This window comes from Heptranchias perlo, chromosome 10 (genome assembly GCF_035084215.1).
Source record: "Heptranchias perlo isolate sHepPer1 chromosome 10, sHepPer1.hap1, whole genome shotgun sequence".
Lineage (NCBI taxonomy): Eukaryota > Metazoa > Chordata > Chondrichthyes > Hexanchiformes > Hexanchidae > Heptranchias > Heptranchias perlo.
The window spans coordinates 11,599,095-11,626,560 of NC_090334.1; the positions used below are offsets into that span (position 1 = coordinate 11,599,095).

The 27,466-nt window shown below is 45.0% G+C and overlaps 1 protein-coding gene and 1 long non-coding RNA gene across 6 annotated transcripts in view; one reads left to right on the forward strand and one right to left on the reverse strand.

Annotated features, from left to right (window-relative positions):
* LOC137326286 (uncharacterized) overlaps nt 1-25,435 on the reverse strand; it is a 28,747-nt gene extending 3,312 nt beyond the window's left edge. The window contains exons 1-3 of one of the 2 annotated variants that reach the window (XR_010964162.1): nt 24,839-25,435; nt 17,736-17,828; nt 12,240-12,572 (exon numbers count right to left, since the gene is read on the reverse strand). This is a non-coding gene — a long non-coding RNA (uncharacterized lncRNA). Of the gene's footprint in view, nt 1-12,225; nt 12,573-17,735; nt 17,829-24,838 lie in introns of both variants that reach the window. The other variant, XR_010964163.1, reaches the window with a different exon arrangement.
* Nucleotides 25,265-27,466, forward strand: part of LOC137326285 (uncharacterized) — a 35,777-nt gene continuing 33,575 nt past the window's right edge. For all 4 annotated transcript variants that reach the window (XM_067991225.1, XM_067991229.1, XM_067991227.1 and 1 more), the window contains exon 1: nt 25,265-25,382. In XM_067991225.1, coding sequence (XP_067847326.1) covers nt 25,311-25,382 — 72 coding nt within the window. In that variant the 5' untranslated portion in view covers nt 25,265-25,310. The remainder of the gene's footprint in view (nt 25,383-27,466) is intronic.

A 27,466-nucleotide genomic window follows, 5' to 3' on the forward strand; every position in this document is an offset into this window, starting at 1 on the left:
GATAGTCCAATTCTTTTGGCCAGTTTTGCATCCTTCATAAACTTCAGTTCATCCAAAGCTCCGTTTTGCTAACTCATCACCCCTGTCCTCGCTGACCCACATTGGCTTCCAATCTCCAAGATTCAAATTTAAAATGATCATCATGATGTTTAAATCCCTTCATGGCCTAGCCCCTCCCTATCTCGGTAACCTCCTCGAGTCCCACAAACCCCTCTAAATTCCTCCACTGCATCCCCCCCCAGTGCCATCGACCCACATTTCTAGATTTCCCATGGCATTTTTCATGGAAAGTCAATACACTAGTTATGTTCTACATAATATATTCAAGCTTGTCACAAACTCTAGAAGCAGGAGACACAGGCTCAAACTTAAAGAGGGATGGTGTACAGACAGTTTAACCTTCTCCAACCCTACAACTGTTCGAGATCTCTGCATTCCTCCAACTCTGGTCTCTTGTAAATCCCCGATTTCCTTCGCCGACCAATGGCGGCCATCTAGGCCCATTGTTCTAGAATTCACACCCTAAACCTCTCTGCTTCTCCACTTTCCTCTCCTTCTTTAAGACCCTCCTTGAAACCCAACTCTTTGACCAAGCTTTTGGTGACTCCTTCTAATATCTCCTTCTTTGCCTCGCTGTTCATTGTTTTCTTATACCTCTATGAAGTGCCTTGCAACTTTTTTTCTACATTAAAAGGCGTTGTAAAGATGCAAGTTGTTGTTGTTCCATTGTCCCCAGTAGCGGAATTGGTATTCTTCCAGACTTCCTCTACTCTCTGCCCTTTTCTCCCTCAAATGTCACAGGAATTGGCTAGTCACGGGGGACATGCTTATCCACAAACTAGATGAATGAGCAGCAAGACTAAGATCCACCAGTGTAAACAAACAGGCTGGGCAAGGGGTCCTTTATCCAAGTATTTGCTGAGCCTGTACTTTTTAAACTGGTGGGTCTTGTTCCTGTTGGTTTTGTGAATTGATTAGATATTTGGCAGGATGGGTGTACTGCTGAACTGGTTTAGGCACAAATATCTCCTATTCCCATGGTTGTTACAGAGGGGGAAAGCAAGATGACTTTTATTGCCCAGAAGCATTCTAATGTCACACTGAAAACAGGATGCGGGCTCTCTCCATGTAGAGTTTGGTTTCAGCAGGCCGTACTGCTGGGTGACCTTCAGAACCACTGGGGCAGGGCAACATACATAGCTTCAGGCTGCAACACTTGAACATGGTAGGCACTCTGAATCCTCAGTTTAACTCTGTCTGAATAAAATGACTAAAAGCCCGGAACGACTGCTGGGAACAAAGACTAAAAGGCATGGAGGTGGCATAATTTGTACCAACTGAATTCTTTTTGAAACCAGGACCAATATAAAAGTGATGCCCAACAACCAACAATATTAGAGTAGACTTTCCAATCAGCAAAGTTCACGTCATAAATGGGTTAACACCTGCACGAAAATAGTGTAAAGAGGAATGCAGTACAAGTGCATTACATGTGTGTGTGTGTTTTGGCTATCGCCCTGAACCCATGAACTTGCCCCTCTTTTTAAAAAAAAAATTGACAGTCTTCCCCTCCTGCTCTGGCCCATCTCCTCCTCTAACCTCATCACCTATTGGTCTCCAGTATCAACCCATTTCTCATGCCTACTCCCCTATCCCCCAACCCACTCACTGCTACTCCTCTCCTGTAGTTATTCCAGGACTGAGTCTGTCCTGGATGGACTCACAGGTTCACTCTGCTCTACTTTAATCAATCTCCATTATGGCCATTGTGACTCAAGGTACTGGCACTCCCAAAGCAGCAATCCACATTGTCTCTTTTGCCTATAAAAGACTCACATTTATGTAGCGCCTTTCATGACCTCAGGACGTCCCAAAGCGTTTTACAGCCAAGGAAGTATTTTTGAAAGTCATTGTTGTAATGTAGGAAACGCGGCAGCCAATTTGCACACAGCAAGGTCCCAGAAACAGCAATGTGATAATGACATAGTAATGTTGGTTGAGGGATAAACATTGGCAAGGACAACGGGGAGAATTCCCCTGCTCTTCTTCAAAATAGTGCTGTGGGATCTTTTACATTCACCCAAGAGAGCAGAAGGGGCCTCGGTTTAACGTCTCATCCGAAAGACGACACCTCCGACAGGGCAGCACTCCCTCAGTACTGCACTGGGAATGTTAGCCTAGATTTTGTACTCAAGTTTCTGGAGTGGGACTTGAACCCATAACCTTCTGACTCAGAGGTGAGAATGCTACCCACTGAGCCACAGCTGACTGCCATGACTGCCCCCTCTCCTAAAACCAACCTCTTCAATCTCCCTGTTCCTCTCCTCTGCCCTGGCCCCTCTTTTCCTACTAACTATTCGCTATCACCCTTACAAATGTCAACATTCCCATAGAATAGCAATGTGGTGTACCTCACGGATAAAAACAATGTATCATCATCCATAATCTCATTCTAAATGAGTCCACCAACTTCGTGGATCCTTGCCAAAATCTGGCTCACAGATGGTGACTCATTCCCATTTTTGAGATCATCCTACACATCTATACATTCCACCAAATCTCCTGCCTAATCGTCATGGTGGTGGAGTGGCTCTCATCAACAAATCCACCTCAGCCTATCCCCTTACCCCTTTAGCACATTTTCCTCCTATGAGCACTTCACCCTCTTCCCCCTCAAAGTCCTTCTTGTGTACCACTCTCTGAAGTCTCCTGTCAACTTCTTACACAAAATCTGCTTGTCCCTCTCCTAATTCAACCACCGTACCAAGCAATTTCTTATCCTTGGTGATCTCAACCTTCACCTAATTTGCCTCAGTCCCTTCTCTTCCAATTTCTCTACACTCAAGTCCTCATTTAACTCACCTGCCTCTTCCTACTACTGCAACCTCTTTCAGCCCTATGTTCCAGCATGCACCTTCCATTCTTCCAATTGGCCTTCCCTGTGTACCCCCTCACTTTTGGTGATAGCCTTCAGACATCTTGGCCCCTCCACTTTGCTATGTACATCACCTCCTTCAAAAGCTTCAATACCTCTTTGTTCATCTTTTGGTCACTGCTCCTCACACTTTTTCCACCATTGCTCAGTGTCTGGTTACTTGTTTTGCAAATGTAAAGCAATTTGGAAAGTTTTGTTAAAGATTTTATAGAAACTGCAAGTTGTTATTGTTCCAGTGTCAAATGCCACCAATGGCCCCAATCTATATTTTTTTTATTCGTTCATGGAATGTGGACATCGTTGGCAAGGCCAGCATTTATTGCCCATCCCTAATTGCCCTTGAGAAAGTGGTGGTGAGTCGCCTTCTTGAACCGCTGCAGTCCGTGTGGTGAAGGTTCTCCCACAGTGCTGTTAGGAAGGGAGTTCCAGGATTTTGACCCAGTGAAGATGAAGGAACAGCGATATATTTCCAAGTCGGGATGGTGTGTGACTTGGAGGAGAACGTGCAGGTGGTGGTGTTCCCATGTGCCTGCTGCCCTTGTCCTTCTAGGTGATAAAGGTCGCGGGTTTGGGAGGTGCTGTCGAAGAAGCCTTGGCGAGTTGTTGCAGTGCATCCTGTGGATGGTACACACTGCAGCCACTGTGCGCCGTTGGTGAATGTTTAAGATGGTGGATGGGGTGCCAATCATGCGGGCTGCTTTGTGCTGGATGGTGTCGAGCTTCTTGAGTGTTGTTGGAGCTGCGCTCATCCAGGCAAGAGGAGAGTATTCATCATACTCCTGACTTGTGCCTTGTAGATGGTGGAAAGGCTTTGGGGAGTCAGGAGATGAGTCACTCGCCACAGAATACCCAGCCTCTGACCTGCTCTTGTAGCCACAGTATTTATGTGGCTGGTTCAGTTAAATTTCTGGTCAATGGTGACCCCCAGAACGTTGATGGAGGGGGATTCGGCAAGGGTAATGCTGTTGAATGTCAAGGGTTAGACTCTCTCTTGTGGAAATGGTCATTGCCTGGCACTTGTCTGGCGCAAATATTACTTGCCACTTATCAGAACACAAGAAACAGGAGCAGGAATAGGCCATAGGGCCCCTCGAGTCTGCTCCACAATTCAATAAGATCATAGCTGATCTTCAACCTCAACTCCACTTTCCCACCCGATCCCCATATCCCTTGATTCACTTAGAGTCGAAAAATCTAGAGATCTCAGTCTTAAATATACTCAACGACTGAGTATCCAGTCCTCTGGGGTAGAGAATTCCAAAGATTCACAACTTGAGTGAAGACATTTCTCCTCATCTCAATCCTAAATAGCCGACCCCGTAGCCTGAGACTATGCCCCCCTGGTTTTAGACTCTCCAGCCAGGGGTAACAGCCTCTCGGCATCTACACTGTCAAGCCCTCTCAGAATCTTATATATTTCAATGAGATCACCTCTCATTCTTCTAAACTCGAGAGTATAGGCCCATTCTACTCAATCGCTCCTCACACTCTCATCCCAGGAATCAATCTAGTGAAACTTTGTAGCACTGCCTCTGAGGCAAGTATATCCTTCCTTAGGTAAGGAGACCAAAACTGTTCACAGTATTACAGGTGTAGTCTCACCAAAGCCCTGAACAATTGCAGCAAGACTTCCTTACTCTTGTACTCCAACCCCTTGCAATAAAGGCCAACATACCACTTGCCTTCCTAATTACTTGCTGTACCTGTATGTTAACTTTCTATGATTCGTGTACAAGGACACCCAAATCTCTCTGAACATCAACATTTAATAGTTACTAACCATTTTTAAAAAATCATTTTTAAAAATTCTTCCTACCAGTGAATAAGCCACATTTCCCCACATTATACTCCATCTGCCATCTTCTTGCCCACTCACTTAACCTATCTATATCCCTTTGCAGACTCTTTGTGTCCTCCGCACAGCTTACTTTCCCACCTAACTTTGTATCGTCAGCAAACAAGCTGCTATTTCTTATGTTCTTAAACTTGGATACATTACACTCGGTCCCTTCATCTAAGTCATTAATATAGACTGTAAATAGCTGAGGTCCAAGCACCGATCCTTGTGGCACCCCACTAGTTACAGCCTGCCAACCTGAAAATAATCCGTTTATTTCTACTCTCTCTTTTCTTTCCGTTAACCAATCCTCTAACCATGCTAATATATTACCCCCAACCCCATGAGCCCTGATCTTGTGTAACAACCTTTTGTGTGGCACCTTATCGAATGGCTTTTGGAAATCCAAATATACTACATCCACTGGTTCCCCTTTATCTACCCTGTTAGTTACATCCTCAAAAAACTAATAGATTTGTCAAACACGATTTCCCTTTCATAAAACCATGTTGACTCTGCCTAATCATATTATGATTCGCTAAGTGCCCGTTACCACGTCCTTAATAATGGATTCCAGCATTTTCCTGACTACTGATGTCAGGATAACGGGCCTGTAGTTCCCTGTTTTCTCTCCCCCTCCTTTCTGGACTAGTAGTGTTACATTTGCTACTTTCCAATCCACTGGGACTATCCTAGAATCTAGGGAATTTTGGAAGATCACAACCAATGCATCCACTATCTCTGCAGCCACCTCTTTTAGAACCCTAGGATGTAGGCCATCAGGTCCAGGGGATTTGTCAGTTTTTAGTCCCATTAATTTCTCCAGTACTTTTTCTTTACTAATATTAATTACTTTAAGTTCCTCACTCTCATTAGACCCTTGGTTCCCCACTATGTCTGGTATGTTCTTTGTGCCTTCTACTGTGAAGACAGATACAAAATATTTGTTTAACGTCTCTGCTATCTGCTGAAGATGTTGGTAGCACTCCAGAACTCGAGCACAGATGAAGAATGTACTTATATACATAGGGCAGAAGTAAAGGGGAAAGGGTAGCTGGACTCAGTTTCATGGTTGTGGACTTCACAGCCACTTTCTCCAACAAGAAAATACAAAATCAGATACCAAAGTCCATCCCCAACCCATGATCAGCACCACTTAATCTAGTCTGGAACTGGAGACCAAGTCTGGTGAAATTGCCCTTGTGCAGTTGGTGGGAGCACATAACATGACTGAAATAGGTTGTCTGTCACAACATTTGGATCCAGATAGAACAGTGGCAACTCTGCCTCACACCCGATGACCATTAAGGGGTAGATTTTGACTTTGTGCAATAGTGTAAAACGGGTGATAGCGAATCAGCAGCCCATTTTACATCTCTCTTGGAAATCTGGAGATGTAAAACGGGCTACCGATTCGCTATCACCTGTTTTACACTATTGCACAAAGTCAAGATCTACCCCTGGGATACCGTGTCAGGCAATGTAGAGTGAAATACCAATTAAGTGGACCGTGGTAAAGCAGAATCTCATATCAGAGCCCCAAGAGGCAATGTAAAGCAAGAACTTATTTTTATATAATGTCTTATCACATCTCATAGAGTCATAGAGTTATACAGCACGGATAGAGGCCCTTCGGCCCATCGTGTCTGCGCCGGCCATCAAGCCCTGTCTACTCTAATCCCATATTCCAGCATTTGGTCCGTAGCCTATCTCTCAGGAATGTCCCAAATTGCTTCATGCACAATGAATTCTTTGAAGTGCAATCAATGTTATGTAAGTATTTTGCACGCAGCAAACTCTGACAAACTTTTGGACAAGTTAATCGAGCAAAGAATGAAGGCCAGGACACCCTGAGAACAACTCCTTGCTCATCTTTGAATAGTGCCACAGGATTTTTAATGTCCATCTGAATCGGCAGACACAGTTTGCACCAACATCTCATCTGAAGGACAGCATCACTGACAACGGAGCACTTTCCAGTGCACTGACATATAAGCCTGGAATTAAATTTGAATCCAAAACCATCTGCCTCAGAGGCAGACATGCTACCCAACTGAGCTAAGCTAACAATAGTCCAGGTCAATGCAGCACAGAAACAGGCCATTCAGCCCAACAGGTCCATGCTGGTATTTATGCTCCACACGAGCCTCCTCCCACCCTACTTCATCTAACTATCAGCATATCCTTCCATTCCTTTCTCCCTTATGTGTTTATCCAGCTTCCTCTTAAATGCATCTCTGCTATTCACCTCAACTACTCCTTGTGGTAGCGAGTTCCACATTCTAACCACTCTCTGCGTAGAGAAGTTTCTCCTGAATTCTTTATTGGATTTATTAGTGACTATCTTATATTTATGACCCCCTAGGTTTGGACTCCCCCTTAAGTGGAAACATCCAATCAGTGAGGGATTTGTTCTGACTGACATTACAGGCCCAGTAATCCTGAAGGAAGACTTGTAATTGGTTAATTCACTGGGTAGTGGCATGGTTGCTAAGGGAACAGTCTCTGTTTGCTGCAGTTTTCTGTCGCAGAGAGGTGAAGGAAAACATTTCCTAGAGTTTAAGACCTTGATGTTATAGATATGATTTTAAAATTCTTATCCTTGTATTCAAATCGCTCCATGGCCTCGCCCCTCCCTATCTTTGTAACTTCCTCCAGCCCTACAACCCTCTGAGATCTTTATGCTCCTCCAATTCTGGCCTCTTGCGCATCCCCGATTTTCATCGCTCCACCATTTGTGGCCGTGCTTTCAGCTGCCTAGGCCTTAAGCTCTGAAATTCCCTCCCTAAACCTCTCCACCTCTTTCTCCTCCTTTAAGACGCTCCTTAAAACCTATCTCTTTGATCAAGGTTTTGGTCACCTGTTCAAATATCTCCTTATGTGACTCAGTGTCAAATTTTGTTTGATAACACTCCTGTGAAGCGCCTTGGGACATTTTACTAAGTTAAAGGCACTATATAAATGCAAGTTTGTTGTTGTTGTTGAGATTAACCCCCCTATGATGGGTGGGTGATGGTCTAGGGGGGCGGTGGGGCGCTGTTAAAAATTTAAAACGGGGAACACGTTCCCAAACAGCCACGTACTCATCTGCCGCCATTTTTAAGAGGCTCGCGAGTGTACTGCCTTGGAGAGGCGAGACACTTCATTATCATATTTAAATCAGACTCCCACAGTGCAATTGGGATCCTGATTTAAATTTAAGTTGCCGGCCGGGTTTCCCGGGGCACCGGAAATCTGGCAATGAAAGGGAGGCGGGAGCAGACGGCTCTAGAAGGCAAGTGCCTTTTACAGCACTCCTTGAGGGGTGGAGGAGCAGGAGTGCTCCCTCCTTGCCCATCAAGGAAGCCTTCGGCCTCCCCTCTGCCAATCGTGGCCTCGCTACCCCCGCCCCAATCTTAAAACGAGGAATGCTTTCCCAACCAGCCACATACACAACTGCTGTCATTTTTACGGCAGCAGGTTTTGAGCTGCTCATGTGTCCCCTCTTGGAGAGGCGGGGCACTTAATTAACATATTTAAATCAGGCTCCCACAGTGCAGTTAAATTTAATTGCTGCCGGCCGGGTTTCCCAGGGCTCGGGAAACCGGGCAATGAAAGGCAGGCGGGAGCTGCTGGTTCCACAAGGCAAGTGCTTTTTACAGCACTCCTTGTGGGCCAGGATCCCCTCTGCTGATCGCTCTTTCATCCCCCCCCGCTGCAATCAGCCCAACCCCCTCCCGCCAGCCCCCGATTTGTAGCCTGCTGCGCGATCGCTGGGGCCTGTTCTCAAAAGGTTCCTGGGCTGCGGCCGCCTGCCTCTGGTATTCCCGCCCGGCAGCCAGCCAGCCTGTCAATTTGGCTGGCTGCTGGGCGGGAAACGTAAGAAAAAAATTATAACAAGGTCCGGCCTTTTAATTCGACTGGACCTCCACAGCCCCGGTCTTGCCGGGTTTTCCCCATGCTGCCGCGCTCCCCCGCAAATATCGGGGCCTTAAGTGTTTGGCGTGACCTATTATGTCTAGAAGAGGCAATACAAGCAATTCCTCAAATTATTACTGAATGGTTGCTATTTTGGAAGTTGAATCAGTCAGAAGAAATAATTAGTTACCAGAATCAGTATGCATAATAACAGATGCACAAAGCCACAGAATATATCTCTAGTATTCCTTATTCTAAATGGGGACAGGCTGGGGTTGGGAGGGTGGAGAGAAAACAAATAATCTTGTTCACGTATCAATGCATCAGTTTGGGAGCTTGGCAGACCAGGTCAATCCAAACAGGATGTTGGCAGTGTTGAGATGCTGGTGTGTCAACCGTGAGGTGCAATGATGTTGAAAAAAGAGGATGCAATTAGAAAGGCGCCATTGAGGTTTGGGGCGAGCCTTATGTTTTGCTGGGTAGCTTACCCTCCACTGACAGAATCCACCACCACACTCATTTTCCAAGTGCCATTTAGGTATTATTAAATTCTCTCTCGGGGTGTGGACGTTGCTGACAAGGCCAGCATTTATTGCTTATCCCTAGTTGCCCTGAGAAGGTGGTGGGCCGCCTTCTTGAACCAGTGGGAGTGGTTCGATACAACCGAGGGCTCACTCGGGCACTTCAGAGGACAGTTAAGAGTCAACCACATCGGTGTGGGACCGGAGTCACATATAAGCCAGACCAGGTAAGGACGGCAGGTTTCCTTCTCTAAAAGGACATTAGTGAACTAGTTGGGTTTTTAAGACAATACAACAGCTTCATGGTCACTTTTACTGATACCAGCTTTTTAGTCAGATTTTTAAAAGAGAAAGTTATGAAGCGGTGAGGCTCAGCATAAGGCTCAACGAAGGATCCAATGCAGTAGTAGTTAGAAATTAAGTTTGTTTGAGTTAAGCAAGATGACCTACTGATGTGCGGAAGCATAGCCTATTTATTAGTTTAGATTGTTACAATTGAACGAAGTGAATCTGATCATAACTATTGCTCTGTAGGTTCACTCGCTGTGAAATAAAGCAAATTAATGATTTGTCTCAAACCTCCTCTCAACAAATGTTTGTTTGATCCACCTTTGGAGAAACTGAAGAAGTACATGTGAAAGAAACGTATATCCAGTTCAAATCAGTAGGAGATACTATTGGTACAATCCTGGGTTACACCATCGAGCAACTCAACTCCTATTAAAGTAAGAAGCTTAGCTCCCTTACAGGAGTGATCATGATGGACGTTCAGATTCAGGTCAACCCTCTGTAGCAGACTCAGTAATCAGATGCCTTAATCACGCAGGTTCACAATACTCCAGGATACTGTTCATGATGACAACAACAAGCCAATCTTATTGACTAACGGACCCGGAGGGGGCCACTCACTGGGGACCAGGATTCTTCCAGCTCTAGATAAGCCTGGAAGCCAATATTCGTGTTGACCAGTCACCACAGAGAACGCCTCGTGTTGACCAGTCACCACAGAGAACGCCTCGTGTTGGCCAGTCACCACAGAGAACGCCTCGTGTTGGCCAGTCACCACAGAGAACGCCTCGTGTTGGCCAGTCACCACAGAGAACGCCTCGTGTTGGCCAGTCACCACAGAGAACGCCTCGTGTTGGCCAGTCACCACAGAGAACGCCTCGTGTTGGCCAGTCACCACAGAGAACGCCTCGTGTTGACCAGTCACCACAGAGAACGCCTCGTGTTGGCCAGTCACCACAGAGAACGCCTCGTGTTGGCCAGTCACCACAGAGAACGCCTCGTGTTGGCCAGTCACCACAGAGAACGCCTCGTGTTGGCCAGTCACCACAGAGAACGCCTCGTGTTGGCCAGTCACCACAGAGAACGCCTCGTGTTGGCCAGTCAATAATTTTTGCTCAACAGAAGTGCGATGCACCAGACAGCAGCAGTGGTGAAACCTTTAGTTGTATAGATCATAGAATATATTTATATAAAAAAGTGGAAGAGGATTCCTTAGCAACTACTGCATTGATATAAAAGCTTAACTTCATGTAATAACCATAAACCAAAAGGAGGGGGGGTCAGAAAAGATATAGTTGCTACTGTGGGGGTGCCCTGCGAATAATCAACAGGCTAAACTAAACACACACACCCCTCCCCCTTTATACCTAGCCAGGATGTTTCATATCTAGCATGGTTGATTGTCAATAATCCTCTTATTATCTCCTTTCATCTGTAGACACAGTATCAGATTTCATATGTTTGCTGATGGTAACCAGCTCCACCACTTCCTTCGACTCCATAATTGCCTTTGTGCTGTCAGATGACCCAATTTACATTAAGCTCGGGATAAGCCAAAATTTCCAACTGAACATCTGGAAAACCGAAGCCACTGTTCTCGGCCCCCACAAAACACTCTGCTCCCTTACCACGGACTCCATCCCCCTCCGCAGCTCGCCACCAGGCTTAACATAACCTCATGTCCCTTTCAACCCAGAAGTAAGCTTTAAACTCCATCACCTATCAGCAAGACAGCTTAGGTCCACCTAAGTTGAATTGAAAAAGTTCAGAGGGGAAGTGAAAAAGGAATTAAGAAGGGCAAAGAGAGAGTATGAGAATAGACTGGCAGCCAACATAAAAGGGAATCCAAAAGTCTTCTACAGGCATGTAAACAGTAAACGGATAGTAAGAGAAGGGGTGGGGCCGATTAGGATAAACGATGCAGGGGATGGCCGAGATACTAAATGAGTACTTTGCATTTGTCTTTACCAAGAAAAAAGATGCTGCCAGAGTCTCAGTAATGCCCTTCAGAATGTCTTGTGCCGCTCCGTGACATCCTTGACCCTAGCAACAGGGAGGCAACATACCATCCTGGAGTCAAGTCTGCGGCCGCAGAAACGCCTCTGTTCCCCTTATGATGGAATCCCCTATCACTATTGCTCTCCCATTCTTTTTCCTCCCCTCCTGTGCAGCTGAGTCACTCGTGGTTCCACGGTTTTGGCTCTTGCTGCATTCCCCTGATAAGCCATCTCCCCCAACAGTATCCAAAGCGGTATATCTGTTTGAGAGGGAGATGGCCCCAGGGGACTCCTGCTCTACCTGCCCAGACCTTTTACTCTGCCTGGCGGTCACCCATTTCCTTTCTGCGGCGTGACCACCTCACTGAACGCGCCAGCCACGATAATCTCAGCATCACAGATGCTCCACAGTGAATCCACCCGCAGCTCCAGCTCCGAAATAAGGTTAGCCAGTAGCTGCAGCTGGACACACTTCCTGCGCACATGGTCGCCAGGGACACACTATGACTTCCCACATAGCGCAGGAGGGGCATAGCATGTGTGCGAGCTCTGCTGCCATGACTTGCCTTAGAATAAGCTCATTAGTTACTCCCTTAAGGAGTTTACTCCTATAAATTACTCTTAATTTAGAAAATGTTAACTACACGAGGGACCTTGATTCACTAAAAAACGCTACTTGCTATAAGACCTGCAGACCTTACCTTTCTTTTTACTTCAGTTACTGCAGTGTAGAATAGTAGAAATACTCACCTGAACCTACTTACCAATCAGCTGCCTCCCCTGCACCGCGTCACTTTTTCACTGGTGACGTCACCTCTGGAACACCGCCGCTGGTTTCAGTTTATCCACCTCCGATCTCACTTAGTGAGCTAGTGATAGGGGATTCCATCATAAGGGGAACAGATAGGCGTTTCTGCGGCCGCTCTCAGGCCCTCCTTTATCCACCTCCGATCTCACTTAGCTCAGGTCTCCCGCTCTTGGGCCCTCCTTTATCCGCCTCCAATCTTGCTGCAGGACATTCTGAAGGGGGAGGGTGAACAGCCAGAGGTCGAGCCCATATCAGTACCAACGACATCGGTAAAAAAAGGAATGAGGTCCTGCAAGCAGAATATAGGGAGTTAGGAAATAAATTAAAAAGCAGGACCTCTAAGGTAGTAATCTCAGGATTCCTCCCAGTGCCACGTGCTAGAGAGAGCAGGAATAGGAGAATAGACCAGATGAATGCGTGGCTTGAGAGATGGTATAGGAGGGAGAGGTTTAAATTCCTGAGGCATTGGGACCGATTCTGGGAAAGGCGGGACCTGTACAAGCTGGACGGGTTGCACCCAAGCAGAACCGGGACCAATATCCTTGCGGGGGCATTTGCTAGTTCTGTTGGGGAGGGTTTAAACTAGTATGGCAGGGGGTTGGGAACCAAAGGACAGGTACAGATAGGACAAATTCAGACCAGGAAACAGGAAATAGAAAAGCAGTTAGTGACGTAGTTAGCGATTCAGAAAGGCAAAAGAAGCAAAGGTTAAATAGTATTCAGCACAGGAATTTGACAGGGTTAAAGGGTATATACTTCAATGCAAGGAGTATTACAAACAAAGCAGATGAGCTAAGGGCACAGATAGGCACATGGCAGCATGATATCATTGCTATAACGGAAACCTGGCTTAAAGAGGGAGATAATTGGCAGCTCAATATCCCTGGATATAGAGTTTTTAGGCAGGATAGAGTGGGTGATAAAAAAGGAGGAGGGGTAGCATTATTGGTTAAAGAATCATTTAGTTATGAGAAGGGTTGATATGCGAAATGGAGCATCAATCGAGGCCATATGGGTTGAGCTAAGAAATAAAAAAGGGACAGTCACACGACTAGGAGTGTACTATAGACCCCCGAATAGCGAAAGGGAGATAGAAGAACAAATATGTAGGCAAATTTCTGAGTGCAAAAATAAGAGGACAATTATAGTAGGGGACTTCAACTACCCTAACATCAACTGGGATTCAAACAGTGTGAGGGGCACAGAGGGCGCAAAATTCTTGATCGGTGGTCCAGGAGAACTTTTTTAGCCAGTACATGACAAGCCCAACAAGAGGGGATGCAATTCTAGATTTAGTCCTGGGAAATGAAGATGGGAAAGTGGGTGAAGTGACAATGGATGACCATATTGGGGATAGTGACCACAATACAGTTAGTTTTATCATTATTATGGAAAAGGACAAAGTTAAATCAGGAGTAAACGATTTAAATTGGGGGAAGGCAAATTTTACAGAACTAAGAGGTGATTTGGCAGAAGTGGACTGGACACAACTACTTGAGGAGAAATCAGTGGCAAGCCAGTGTACAATGCAGACACGACTCCTCAAAGAAAAAGGGTGGCACTGCCAAATCTAGAGCCCCCTGGTTGTCTAGAAGTATACGGGGCAAGATAAAGCAGAAAAAGAAAGCTTTTGACTGTCACAGAAAACTAAATACTGCAGAAAGCCTAGAGGAGTATAGAAAGTACAGGGATGATGTAAAAAAGGAAATAAGGAGAGCAAAGAGAGGGCATGAAAAAATATTAGCTAGTAAGATTAAAGAAAACCCAAAGATGTTTTATCGGTACATTAAGAACAAGAGGATAGCTAAGGAAAAGATGGGACCTATCAGGGATAAGGGTAACTTGTGTGTAAAAGCAGAGGATGTGGGTAGGGTTTTAAATGAATATTTTGTCTCCGTATTTACAAAGGAAAGGGATAATCCGGACGTAGTAGTTAAACAGGAGAGGTGTGAAATAATGGATAAGGTAAACATAACGAGTGAGGAAGTACTGGAGGGACTGGAATCCTTGAAAGTTACTAAGTCACCAGGGCCGGATGGATTATTACCTAGGCTATTGAAGCCAGGGAGGAAATAGCAGATGCTCAGGATCATTTTCCAATCCTCACTAGATACAGGGGAGATACCGGAGGACTGGAAGACTGCAAACATAATACCATTGTTTAAAAAGGGTATGAGGGAAGGCCGTAATTTCTCTGGAGAGAGCGCAGAGAAGCTTTACAAGAATGTTGCCAGGGCTTGAAAACGGCAGCTACGAGGAGAGATTGGATAGGCTGGGGTTGTTTTCCTTGGAGCAGAGGAGGCTGAGGGGTGACTTGATTGAAGTGTACAAAATTATGAGGGGCCCAGATAGAGTAGACAGGAAGTACCTGTTTCCCCTAGTGGAGAGTTCAAGAACTAGAGGACATAGATTTAAGCTGATTGGCGGAAGGATTAGAGGGAATACGAGGAAAAACTTTTTTACCCAGAGGGTGGTGGGTGTATAGAATTCGCTGCCTGAATTGGTGGTAGAGGCAGGGACACTCAACTCTTTTAAAAAGTACCTGGACCTGCACCTAAAGTGCTGTAAGCTGCAGGGCTACAGACCGGGTGCTGGAAGGTGGGATTAGAATGGGCACCTGGTTGTTCTTCAAGCCGGCACGGACATGATGGGCCGAATGGCCCCCTTCTGTGCTGTATCTTTTCTATGGTTCTAAGATATAGTTGAGATACTGGATGGGCTAAAGATTGATAAAGAGGAGGTACTAGAAAGGCTAGCTGTACTTAAAATAGATAAGTCACCCGGTCCGGTTGGGATGCATCCTAGGTTGCTGAGGGAAGTAAGGGTGGAAATTGCGGAGGTACTGGCCACAATCTTCCAAACATCCTTAGATACGGGGGTGGTGCCAGAGGACCGGAGAATTGCAAATGTTACACCCTTGTTCAAAAAGGGAGTAAGGATAAACCCAGCAACTATAGGCCAGTCAGTTTAACCTCAGTGGTGGGGAGACTTTTAGAAACGATAATCGAGTCAGAATTAACAGTCACTTGGACGAGTGTGGATTGATTAGGGAAAGCCAGCAAATCGTGTTCAACTAACCTGATAAGAGTTTTTTGATGAGGTAACAGAGAGGGTAGATGAGGGCAATGCAGTTGATGTTGGGTATATGGACTTTCAAAAGGCGTTTGATAAAGTGCCATACGGTAGGCTTATCATCAAGATTGCGGCCCATGGAATAAAGGGGGCAGTAGCAACATGGATACAGAATTGGCTAAGGGACAGGAAACAGGGAGTAGTGGTGAACGGTTGTTTTTCGGACTGGAGGGAGGTGTACAGTGGTGTTCCCCAGGGGTCGTGCTGGGACCGCTGCTTTTCTTGATATATATTAATGACTTGGACTTGGGTGTACAGGGCACAATTTCAAAATTTGCAGATGACACAAAACTTGGAAGGGTAGTAAACAGTGAGGAGAATAGAGATAGACTTCAAGAGGATATAGACGGGCTGGTGCCATGGGCGGACACGTGGCAGATGAAATTTAACACCGAAAAATGCGAAGTGATACATTTCGGTAGAAAGAACGAGGAGAGGCAATATAAACTAGAGGGCACAATTCTAAAAGGGTATAGGAACAGAGAGATCTGGGGGTATATGTGCACAAATCGTTGAAGGTGGCAGGACAGGTTGAGAAAGTGGTTAAAAAAGCATATGGGATCCTGGGCTTTATAAATAGAGGCATAGAGTACAAAAGTATGGAAGTCATAATGAACCTTTATAAAACACTGGTACGGCCACAACTGGAGTATTGTGTTCCAGTTCTGGGCAACGCACTTTAGGAAAGATGTGAAGGCCTTAGAGAGGGTGCAGAAGAGATTTACTACAATGATTCCAGGGATGAGGGACTTCAGTTACGTGGATAGACTGGAGAAGTTGGGATTGTTCTCCTTGGAACAGAGACGGTTGCGAGGAGATTTGATAGAAGTATTCAAAATCATGAAGGGTCTAGACAGAGTAGATAGAGAGAAATTGTTGTCACTGGCAGAAGGGTCAAAAACCAGAAGACATAGGTTTAAGGGGATTGGCAAAAGAACCAAAGGTGACATGAGGAAAAGCTTTTTTTAAAAACACAGCGAGTGGTTAGGATCTGGAATGCACTGCCCGATGGGGTGGTGGAGGCAAATTCAGTCATGGCCTTCAAAAGGGAACTGGATAAGTACTTGAAAGGAAAAAATTTGCAGGGCTACAGGGATAGGGCGGGGGAGTGGGACTAGCTGGATTGCTCTTGCATAGAGCCGGCACAGACTCGATAGGCCGAATGGCCTCCTTCTGTGTTGTAACTTATAATTCTAACGTTGCTCGACTCGATCCCTGTTTCATCACCATTACTGCCAAATCCCTTATGCGTGCTTTCATCACATCTAGTCGCGATTTCTCCAATAACTTCCTTGATAGCCTTCTGAACTCCAATGCGTTCAAAGCCGCATCATCCACATCCTGTCATGCACCAAATCCCACCCAGCCCTCCTTGCTGACCTACATTCTATCCTTGTCCTTCAACACATTAAAGTATAAATCCTTGTCCTCATCTACAAGTCCCTCCAACCTATCTCTGCACTCTCCTCCAGACTTACGTCCCCTCCCATATCCTCCTGTCCCCTGACTCTGGCCTCCTGTGCATTCTCCCTTCCCTCTGCTCCAACATCGCTGGCAGAGTTTTCAACCTTCTCGACCCTACTCTCGGAGACTGCCTCCTTAAATCTTTCCATGTTTCTCTTTCTCCATGAGAATGCTTCTCAAAACTCATCTCTTTGGCCTTTCTTCCTCTGTGGAGCACCGTGGGACTTTTTTTTCCATATTAAAAGCACTTATAAATGCATGTAGTTGTTATCACCCTCTCCTGACCTGGTTGGGGGTCCATCCCTACTACAGGTCTACTAACACACTACATTCAGCTGTGGCTTAGTGGTAGCACTCTGGCCTGAGTCAGAAGGTTGTGGGTTCAAGTCCCACTCCAGAGACCTGAGCAAATAATCCAGGCTGACACTCCAGCGTCGTACTGAGGGAGTGCTATACTGTCAGAGATGCCATCTTTTGGATGAGACATTAAACAGAGGCCCTGACTGCCCTCTCAAGTGGTTGTAAAAGATCCTATGGCACCATTTCGAAGAGCAGGGAAGTTCTCCCCAGTGTTCTGACCAATATTTAATCCCTCAAATAACATCAGTATAACAGATTATCTGGTCATTATCACATTGCTGTGTGTAACCTTGCTGTGCGCAAATTGGCTGCCACGTTTCTTACATTACAACAGTGACTACACTTCAAAAGAACTTCATTGGCTCTAAAGCACTTTGGGACGTCATGAGGTCCTGAAAGGCACTATATAAATGCAAGTTCTTTCTTTCTTTACTTTGACCTTTCACAATCTGTCAGGCAAGGAGACAGGACTCATCAGACTGATCACGGCCAACACCTTTTCTCGATGCAAGTGTCCTCATCTGATATGTCCTCTTCTCCTATTGCACTAATGGCTCCAGATTGATATACAATTCCAGTACATTAATACCTGAAAGAAACAAAGCATAGCGAGATACTCATTAACAGTCTTGGTATCTGCCCGATAAATTATTTGAAAATTGTATTGAATTACCAACTTACTTTTTACATTATTTGTTAAGTTATGAAAAAAACAAGAGCAGACATAGGAGAGACAGAAAATAGAAATAGATTTATTCTCTGATCGTTTTTAACATTCATGCAATACGCATAGCAGGGTAGAAAAGTGCAAATTGGATATGGGAACCTCACGCCAGCTGCATGCCCCAAAATCCCAAGCTGGCTCCATTGATCTCCTTCCTCAGGGAGAAGTTGAAGCATCCCAGGGCAGGAAATGTGTGCATATGCAAGTTAATTCGGGTCCTTCGATCTATTTTTGTCAGAAATTCATCCAAACGTTTTCCCCGATGTCAGCATCAAGTTTGAATATTGTTATTTGAACACTTTTTGGTGTCTCTCAATCCATGGAGGTAACACATTTCTCGTGGCATCCCTCACTCTCCCTTTGGAGATTTTTCCAAAAACGTACTGTTGTCTCTCTGTCCTTCTTTACAAAGAGCTCTGTATATTTTGTGGTCTCTACCAAGTTGGAGAGATCATGAAGCTCTATTCCAGTGGTATGGACATCAAGCACTGGCCATTGCTCAGTATTGGCCTTGTATCTAAAAGGAACACAATTCATTGACACTAATTCCACCAGTCCACTGCAAGAAAAGAGAAATGTGCCTCAACAGCAGAAATTAAGGGAATGTTTATTACCAAGGACACTGGAGATGCCACCTTGGAGTTAAGCAGTAGTGTGGAATGCCTGGGCATGAATGTCGACTCAAGCAGGTAAAACCGTATGGACAACAAATTCCCTCACAGAGGCCTAGCTGGTGATACCAGCAGATCAATGCTTAACATATCTGTTTGGCATTCTTCTTTCCACTATTTTAATGCAGGTATTAAATGATCCTATGCAGCTACCAACAGGGCAGCATGGCAGAGGTCTGGGGCCTAGTCATTCATCTCCTTTCATTCCCTAGTCACAAGGGCATTTCAGAATAATTTTGAGGTAGGATTGGACAACAACATTAATAAAATTTTAAACAAGACTACTGCCTGGCTAATCCATTAATGCATCAATGGGTTGGAGGTTAGTTTCAGATCCCTTTTTAGACGTAGAAGGTAGAGACAAAGATAGATGCAGAATGTGCTAATCTTCCCAAGCTCTTGAAAGCCAACTTTTGGTTTAGTTTCTTTGCTAACAAAGGGCACGTTTATACTGTGACTTCACCATCCATGCGGGGCAGTTTTAGAGGCACTTCTCCAATTCTGGACTCTTGTGCAATCCCAATTTTCATCGCTCCACCATTAGCAGTTCTAATCTCTGGAAGTCCCTCCATAAACCTCTCCGCCTCTCTCTTCACTTTTAAGTGGCTCCTTAAAACCTTCCTCTTTGACCAAGCTTTTGGTCCCCTGTCCTAATATCTCCTTATGTGGCTCGGTGTCAAATTTTGTCTGACAATGCTCCTGTGAAGCGCCTTGGGACGTTTTTAAAGGATGCGAGTTGTTGTTAAAGTTGCAGCACAGCTCTGGAGTTGGGGCCTGACCTGATTTTGGAGACAAGTGATGCGAGGCCACCGTGGAGGAAGCAGTGTCACATCATTTGGGTTCAATAGTATGAGGAATATACCAGGTGTCGAATCTGGTTTAAAAAGTGCTATGGGGTCCACGTCTAGACTCACGCGCAAAGAACGGCTACTTGGGGGAGGTGCCGAAGGCTGTCCGCTGACCAGAATGCTCAGACAGTTGTGACCAACATATAGCAGAAGTAGGGTGATCAGTTTTCCATCCTTCGTGTTAAGTCCTGCTTAACCACTGTAGAAGCAATCCAAGTGAAGCGTTCCAACCGAACCCTCCATTATCTTTTAAAAAGTCTTCTCTATACTAAAAATGAAACCCATCACTTCTTTAAATGTTAAAACAACGTTACAAAAAGACTTAAAACTGGTTAAGATTACTCACAAAAGTACAAAACATAAATGTATCTGTGTATGAAAAGCATGGTTATAAAAATTTCAGATCAGTTTCTGGTATCTATGCATTAAACTGGCCAAGTTCATTTTAATTTAGACACATCACCTGGAGAATAATGGATTAGTGGTGTTAACAAGCTCAGAGAATTGGAAATAGTGCAACTTCCTTTAAAAAAGTAGACATTTTCAAATGAAAAAAAGATATTTTTCCCTATTGGGCGTTCGCAGGGAATGAATTTCTTCACCAAAAAAAAAATGGAACGGAGAGTGAACATATTTGCAAACAAACTTTACTTACAGCGGGAACCCTAACCGTTAAGAGTGGAGCCAAAATAGATTTATTAATGAATACCCCAATTGAGCATTCTGAAATGGGGAGTAACACAGGCGCATATTTAACAGGCCGGTGCACACAATGAACCTTAAACTGCCACTGTTGGCACAATTTTATTGCTTTTTATTTGATTCTTTATTGGAAGCTGGATCTGACCTGATCTGAAAGTACATTTCTATCAACGCTTTTATCATTTTGCACTTTTTTCAAAGTCCCGCTCCCTGACTTCATTGAGACTCTCATCTGGCTTCCACGTTTTCTCTGTGCTGCTCTTCACCAGGCTGTTCCAATGCTGCAGAAAGTAGACTGCAAAGAAAATTGTCGAGCCAAACAGGAAGAATTATGTAAGAAAGACGAGAGAGCGAGAAAAGGGAAAAGAGAGACAAAAAATGAGGAAAAGAATGAGAAAGAGAAGTCAAGGAGGAGAGACAGCCATATTTTGCAGAGTTACCACTACCAGTATTCTTAGCCAGAGGTGACTGAGAGGCCATGCTTCTTTGGTGGAACCCAACCTGAAAAAACTTGAAACTACTGATTCAGATAGTTTTGTTCAAATTTATCGACAAGAATAACAGCTGGCTTAAGCCACATTTGGGAGATAATATTTAGTTGGGGCAAGCCTCCAATGCCCCTACCATCATTAGGGTTGGTGGCCGTGCCTGTACTGCCAGCACCATGAAGAACTTGCATTTCTCAGGACGTCCTGAAGCGCTTTACAGCCAATGAAGTACTAGTCACTATTGTAATGCTGGAAACGCGGCAACCAATTTGCGCACAGCAAGGTCCCACAAACAGCAATGTGATAATGACCAGAGAATCTGTTTTAGTTATGTTGGTACAGGGATAAATATTGGCCAGGGCAGCAGGGAGAACTCCCCTGCTCTTCTTCGAAACAGTGCCATGGGATCTTTTACATCCACTTGAGAGGGCAGACAGGGCCTCAGTTTCACATCTCATCCGAAAGACGGCATCTCCGACAGTGCAGCGCTCCCTCAGTACTGCATTGGAGTGCCAGCCTGGATTTTGTGCTCAGGTCTCTCGAGTAAGACTTGAGCCCACGACCTTCTGACTCTGAGGCGAGAGTGCTACCACTGAGCCATGGCTGAAAGTAGTGTGTTAGTAGACCTGTAGTTGGTGAACACAACCAGGTCAGGAGAAAGTGATGACAACAACTGGTTGCATTTATTCGTGCTTTTAACATGAAAAAAAGTTCCACAGTGCTCCACAGAGGAAGAAAGAAACAGATGGCGAGCCCTTGTGGGAGAATTAGGAAACGTGACTGAAAGCTTGGCCAAAGAGATGAGTTTTGAGAAGCATTCTGAGCATGGAGATGGAAAAATAGAGCAACACAGGGATCTAAGGGGGCAATCTCAGGGTAAGGCCGAGATTGATGGTTGTGCCTCTGACTATAGCACTGAACTAGACTTTGTACGTTTTAGTCTTCATCTTGTGAGAGCTCCCAGGTCCTCAACAGTCTTCTTTAAACCGCAATCAAAGGTCCCTAGTCTTCCTGTGCAGCTTACTGCATTTTATGTACCGTGAGAAACAAAAGTAATGAAATCCCATATAAAAATGTTCCACTTGTGCTATTTTGTTCAACAATAAATATACCCAGGTTAAGATCTTTCACCGATCTTACATCAAGCATTTGTGGATAGTTAGTAATGTAACTCTTTCCCCACCCATCAAATATTGATGTAATGGGGAAAAAGCAACAAACTTGCTGTGCTGCGGATGGGCTTCCATTTCTGAGCCTTGTCTCCTACTAATCCTGGCTGCTCGTTTATTCAATGATTCATCGCTGTAGCCTCAACAAATGCTGCGGACATAGGCACAATCCTTGGTGTGAGCAATAAAGGGTACAAATCAGGAGGCAGTTGGTAACAGCAAATAAACTAAGTTACGCACACCACATAATACGACAGGGCATATGAGGCTATCCACTTTATAATTTCTTCACTCTACATCCTGTAGTGTATTTATATTGTTTACCATTGCTGTCTTTGAATGATATATTACCAATTTAATGCCTCCCCAATTGCATTGAGCCCCAGCTAAATCTCTCTCTACTGCATGCAGGAACAATTTATACAGCACCTTTAACACAGTAAAGCACTATGTGTAACAATTGTAAACAATTTTACAACACCAAGTTATAGTCCAGCAATTTTATTTTAAATTCACAAGCTTTCGGAGATTTTCTCCTTCCTCAGGCAAATGTTTCAAGAGCTCCTTGAAGCCTACGCATTTAAGGAGCTCTTGAAACATTTGCCTGAGGAAGGAGAAAATCTCCGAAAGCTTGTGAATTTAAAATAAAATTGCTGGACTATAACTTGGTGTTGTAAAATTGTTTACAATTGTCAACCCCAGTCCATCACCGGCATCTCCACATTATGTGTAACAAAGGATTGGGTGGAGGCGACCAAAGCCGAATAGGTAGATTTTTGTGGATGTTTTTGAAAGTGGGGTGAGAGGTAGCAAAGCAGAGGAGTTTAGGAAGAAAGTTAGAGTATAGGGCCAAGGTGGCTTAAAGGTGCAGGCGAACACATAGGGCCAGTGCAGACTACAGAGATAATCTAGGGCAAGACTAGGGAGAGATTGGAAAATAAGGATGAGGATTTTTAATTCAATACATTGGAGATAGGGAGCCAGTGGAGGAAGGTGAGGACAAGGTTAATAGGGGGCATGACTTAGTGTGGGTTAGGTTGTGGGAAAGCAGAATTTTGAATGAACTTGTGTGGTGCAGAGTAATGGCCGGCAAGAAGAATTGTAGGGCGAGGCAAGGATGGAGGCAAAGGGTGGAGGTGAGTATTGTGGAAGTGGAATCAGGCGGTCATGGTGACAGAAAGAATGGAGCTTGAAAGCCAAACAGAAGACCAAGATGGTACACGATAAAATTTGATCTGAGTGAGGAGCTGGGTAGGGAGGTGGAATGAGAGGTGGGAGGTGGAATGAGAAACTAGACTGCAGAGTTTCTGCTTGGACCAATGCAGAATGCCTTCAGTCTTGTTCATGTTGGGTTGAATAAAGTTCTGACTCATCCACAACTTGATGTCTCTCAAGCAATCCATCAGCACATTGGTCGTCTTGGAGTAAAGGGTGGCAATGAAAGGTAGAGCTTTGTCTTTAACATTCATGTGGGAACTGATTCAATACCCTAGATGATGGCATCGAAGACCAGCATGTAAATGAGGAATGGGGCTAAGGGTGGATCCTTGGAAGACTCGCAAGGTGACCACATAGGGTGAGAGAAGATGATGTGCTCACTCCATTGGGAAAGCTAAGTGCAGAACCAAGTGAAGACGGTGCCACAGAGATGAATCATATAGGAGAGATGGTGGAGAATGAAGTGGTTGACTACAGAGATAGTGCACCCTGGTCACAATCACAAAGAATGTCATTGGTGACTTTCATCACAGCAGTTTTGGTGTTGTGGATTGGCCAGAAAAACAGATAAAATCATATAGCACAGAAGGAGGCCATTCAGCCTATCGTGTCTGTACCAGGTCTTTGAAAGTGTTACCAATTAGTCCCACTCCCCTGCTCTTTCCCCATAGCCCTGTAAGTTATTACTTTAAGTAAATATTTAATGCCCTTTTGGAAGTTACTATTGAATCTGCTTCCATCACCCTTTCAGACAGTGCATTCCAGATCATAACAACTTGCTGAGTAAAAAAATTTCTCATCTCCCCTTGGCTATTTTGCCAATTATTTTAAATCTGTGTCCTGTTACTGACCCTCCTGCCAGTGGAAACAGTTTAGCCCTATCTATTTTAACAAAACCCATCATAATTTTGAACACCTCTATTAAATCTCCCTTTAACCTTCTCCTTCTAAGGAGAACAATTCTAGCTACTCTAGTCTCTCCAGATTACTGAAACCTCATCATCCCTGGTACCATTCCCCTCTGCACCCTCTCCAAGGCCTTGACATCCTTCCTAAAGTGTGGTGCCCAGAAAGATTCAAAAAATAAAGATTCATACAGGAATGATGGGAAATATGAGAATGGAGCTGGTTGGTGATAACATGTTCAAAGACCTTGGAAGTCAGACATAGGGCAGTAATTAGAGGGGACAGAGGGTCTGAGAGTAGTCTTCTTGAGGAGGGGGTCAATGCCAGCAGTTTTGAAGGGCATGGGAGCAAAGCCAGAAGAAAGAGAGTGTTGTCAGTGCATCAAGGAGAGGTAGTTGGGTTGATGCACAGAAGATAGGTCTCACAACCCGAGATGAGCCTAATGCACAGGTGATCTCCAGCAATGGCGCTATACAATTCAAAACTATAACTCTTAAAACCATCCAGGTTTGAATTCCTCTGCTCTTACATGATTGAAATAAAAAGTGTTCAAAGAGCAAATTTTAAACAATTTTATTTAGGTTATTATATATTGCACAATTTTTCTTTTAATGTGCATTTTTAACTTGTTAGAAATAAGCATTTCAAGCTGTAAACCAGTAAAGGTGAAGTATAATTTTAAGGAATGTTTTGCAGAGATCTTCAGTAACACTGAATTTTCATCATTCCTTAATTTTCACTGAGAAAATGTAATATTTCGTTTTCTTCTCAACTTTTACGAAGGATTCAAAGTGTAACATGACAAAAAAAAAATCTTCCCAGAAACTTGAGATGGATAAATAAAACTAGTAAATCTTCCATGGCATTGCTCACCTGTAAGTCTTATTAAGATTTGGAGCACGGCTTGTCATCTTTAGCTACTAACCACTTAATAGGCAAATCTAACTAATGCCTTTCTTTGGCGGGATTCCCTGTGGTCAGCTGTCTCTGTGTCACGTGACACGAGGGCTCTGCCCCGCCCCCCTCCTCGAGCCGCCAACCGGTTCTCGTCCGGCGCCGTCCCATCACGTGAGTCCCAAAGCTCGGCGCGCGGGAGAGTTCGTTTCCCCCTCATTCACGACTGAAAACAAAAAAAAAAAACCGCCACTGCCACTTGGTTGTAACAATAAACTTCGACAGACAAATAATAAATCAAACACAGTAAGGAGGCAGCGCTACAATCTCCAGCCACAGCGAGCGAATTTAAACCGCGCTTCGTAACCGTCGCCTGACGCGTGATCAGGTGACCTGCGGCGCAAGGGGTTTCCGAGTTCGCCGTGCAGGGGGGCGCCTGCCGGCTGGTTCAATGGCGCCGCAGCAGCGGCAACTGCTGTTAGATTCGCTGGAGTTTGCAATTGGACACTTGCCCATCGTCATGGTAAGTACGAGCTTCGGACCGAGTGGCCCGCCGATACCGCCTCTTCCTCGACAGCCCTGCCTCGGTAATTTCCGGAAACCGCTTCCCCCACCAACCCCCCCCCCCTTCCCGGCGCTCGGTGATTTTCGGACATCGCAACGAGGCGCTTCGGCAATTTCCGGAAATCCACCCCATCCTTTAGTTTTGATGTGGTGATGGACTGGGGTGGACAAATGTAAGGAATCTTACAACACCGGGTTATAGTCCAGCAGTTTTATTTGAAAATCACAAGCTTTCCTCCTTCGTCAGGTTTCTCCTTCGTCACACCTGACGAAGGAGAAAAGCTCCGAAAGCTTGTGGTTTTCAAATAAAACTGTTGAATCTTACAACACCAGGTTACAGTCCCTTACATTTATCCTTCAGCTTGTGTGAGGTTGCAGAATAAAGAGGTTGGAGGTGCAGTTACGGTCACATTCAGGCATTTAAAAATTGATACACACCTCTCCATAAGCAAGCCTATGGTTATTTCCCTCCCATGCAGGCCAGGTGTTCAAATATTTCCCTCCTACATGTGAATTAATTTCACATATTAACAGCAACAACTTGCATTTATATAACGCCTTTAACGTCCCAAGGTGCTTCACAGGAGTGTTTCAAAACAAAAGTTTCACAACAAGCCACATAAGGAGATATTAGGACAGGTAACCAAAAGCTTTTAAGGAGTGTCTTAAAGGAGGAGAGAGTAGAGAGGTTTAGGGAGGGAATTCCAGAGCTTAGGGTTCGAGGCAGCTGAAGGCACGGCCGCCAATGGTGGAGCGATGAAAATCGGGGAAGCGCAAGAGGTAAGAATTAGAGGAGCGCAGAGATCTCGGAGGGTTGTAGGGCTGGAGGAGGTTACAGAGATAGGGAGGGGCGAAGCCATGGAGGGATTTGAAAACAAGAATAAGAATTTTAAAATAGAGGCCTTCCTGGACCAGGAGCCAATATAGGTCAGTGAGCGCAGGGGTGATGGGTGAACGGGACTTGGTGAGCAGAGGTTTGGATGAGCTTAAGTTTATGGAGGGTGGAAGGTGGCCAGGAGAGTGTAGCAATAGGCTAACCTAGAGGTAACAAAGGCATGGATGATGGTTTCAGCAGCAGACGAGCTGAAGCATGGGCAGAGACGGGTGATATTACATTGGTGGAAGTAGGTAGACTTAGTGATGGAGCGTAAATGTGGTCGAAAGCTCACCTCAGGGTCAAATTGGACGCCAAGGTTGCCAAAAAATCTGGTTCAGCCTCAGACGGTGGCCAGGGAGAGAGATGGAGTTGGAATTTGTGGCGGGGACCAAAGACAACGGCTTCGGTCTTCCTAATATTTAGTCAGAGGAAATTTTTACTCATCCAGTACTGGATGTTGGACGAGCAGTATGACAAATGAGAGACGGTGGTGATGAGGTGTCGTCAGCGTACATGTGGAACCTGATGTGTTTTGGGATGATGTCGCCAAGGGGCAGCATGTAGATGAGAAATAGGAGGGGGCTAAGGATAGATCCTTGGGAGACTCCAGAGGTAACGGAGCGGAAAGAGAAGCCATTCCAGGTGATTCTCTAACTTCTTTACTAGAATGATACCTGGACTTCAAGGGTTTAGTTACGAGGAGAGAATACACAAATTGGGGTTGTATTCCCTAGAGTTTAGAAGGTTAAGGGGTGATCTGATCAAAGTTTATAAGATATTAAGGGGAACAGATAGGGTGGATAGAGAGAAACTATTACCACTGGTTGGGGATTCTAGGAGTAGGGGGCACAGTCTAAAAATTAGAGCCAGACCTTTCAGGAGCGAGATTAGAAAACATTTCTACACACAAAGGGTTGTAGAAGTTTGGAACTCTCTTCCGCAAACGGCAATTGATACTAGCTCAATTGCTAAATTTAAATGTGAGATAGATAGCTTTTTGGCAACCAAAGGTATTAAGGGATATGGGCCAAAGGCAGGGATATGGGCCAAAGGCAGAGATATGGAGTTAGATCACAGATCAGCCATGATCTTATCAAATGGCGGAGCAGGCACGAGGGGCTGAATGGCCTACTCCTGTTCCTATGTTCCTACGACAGGATAGATAA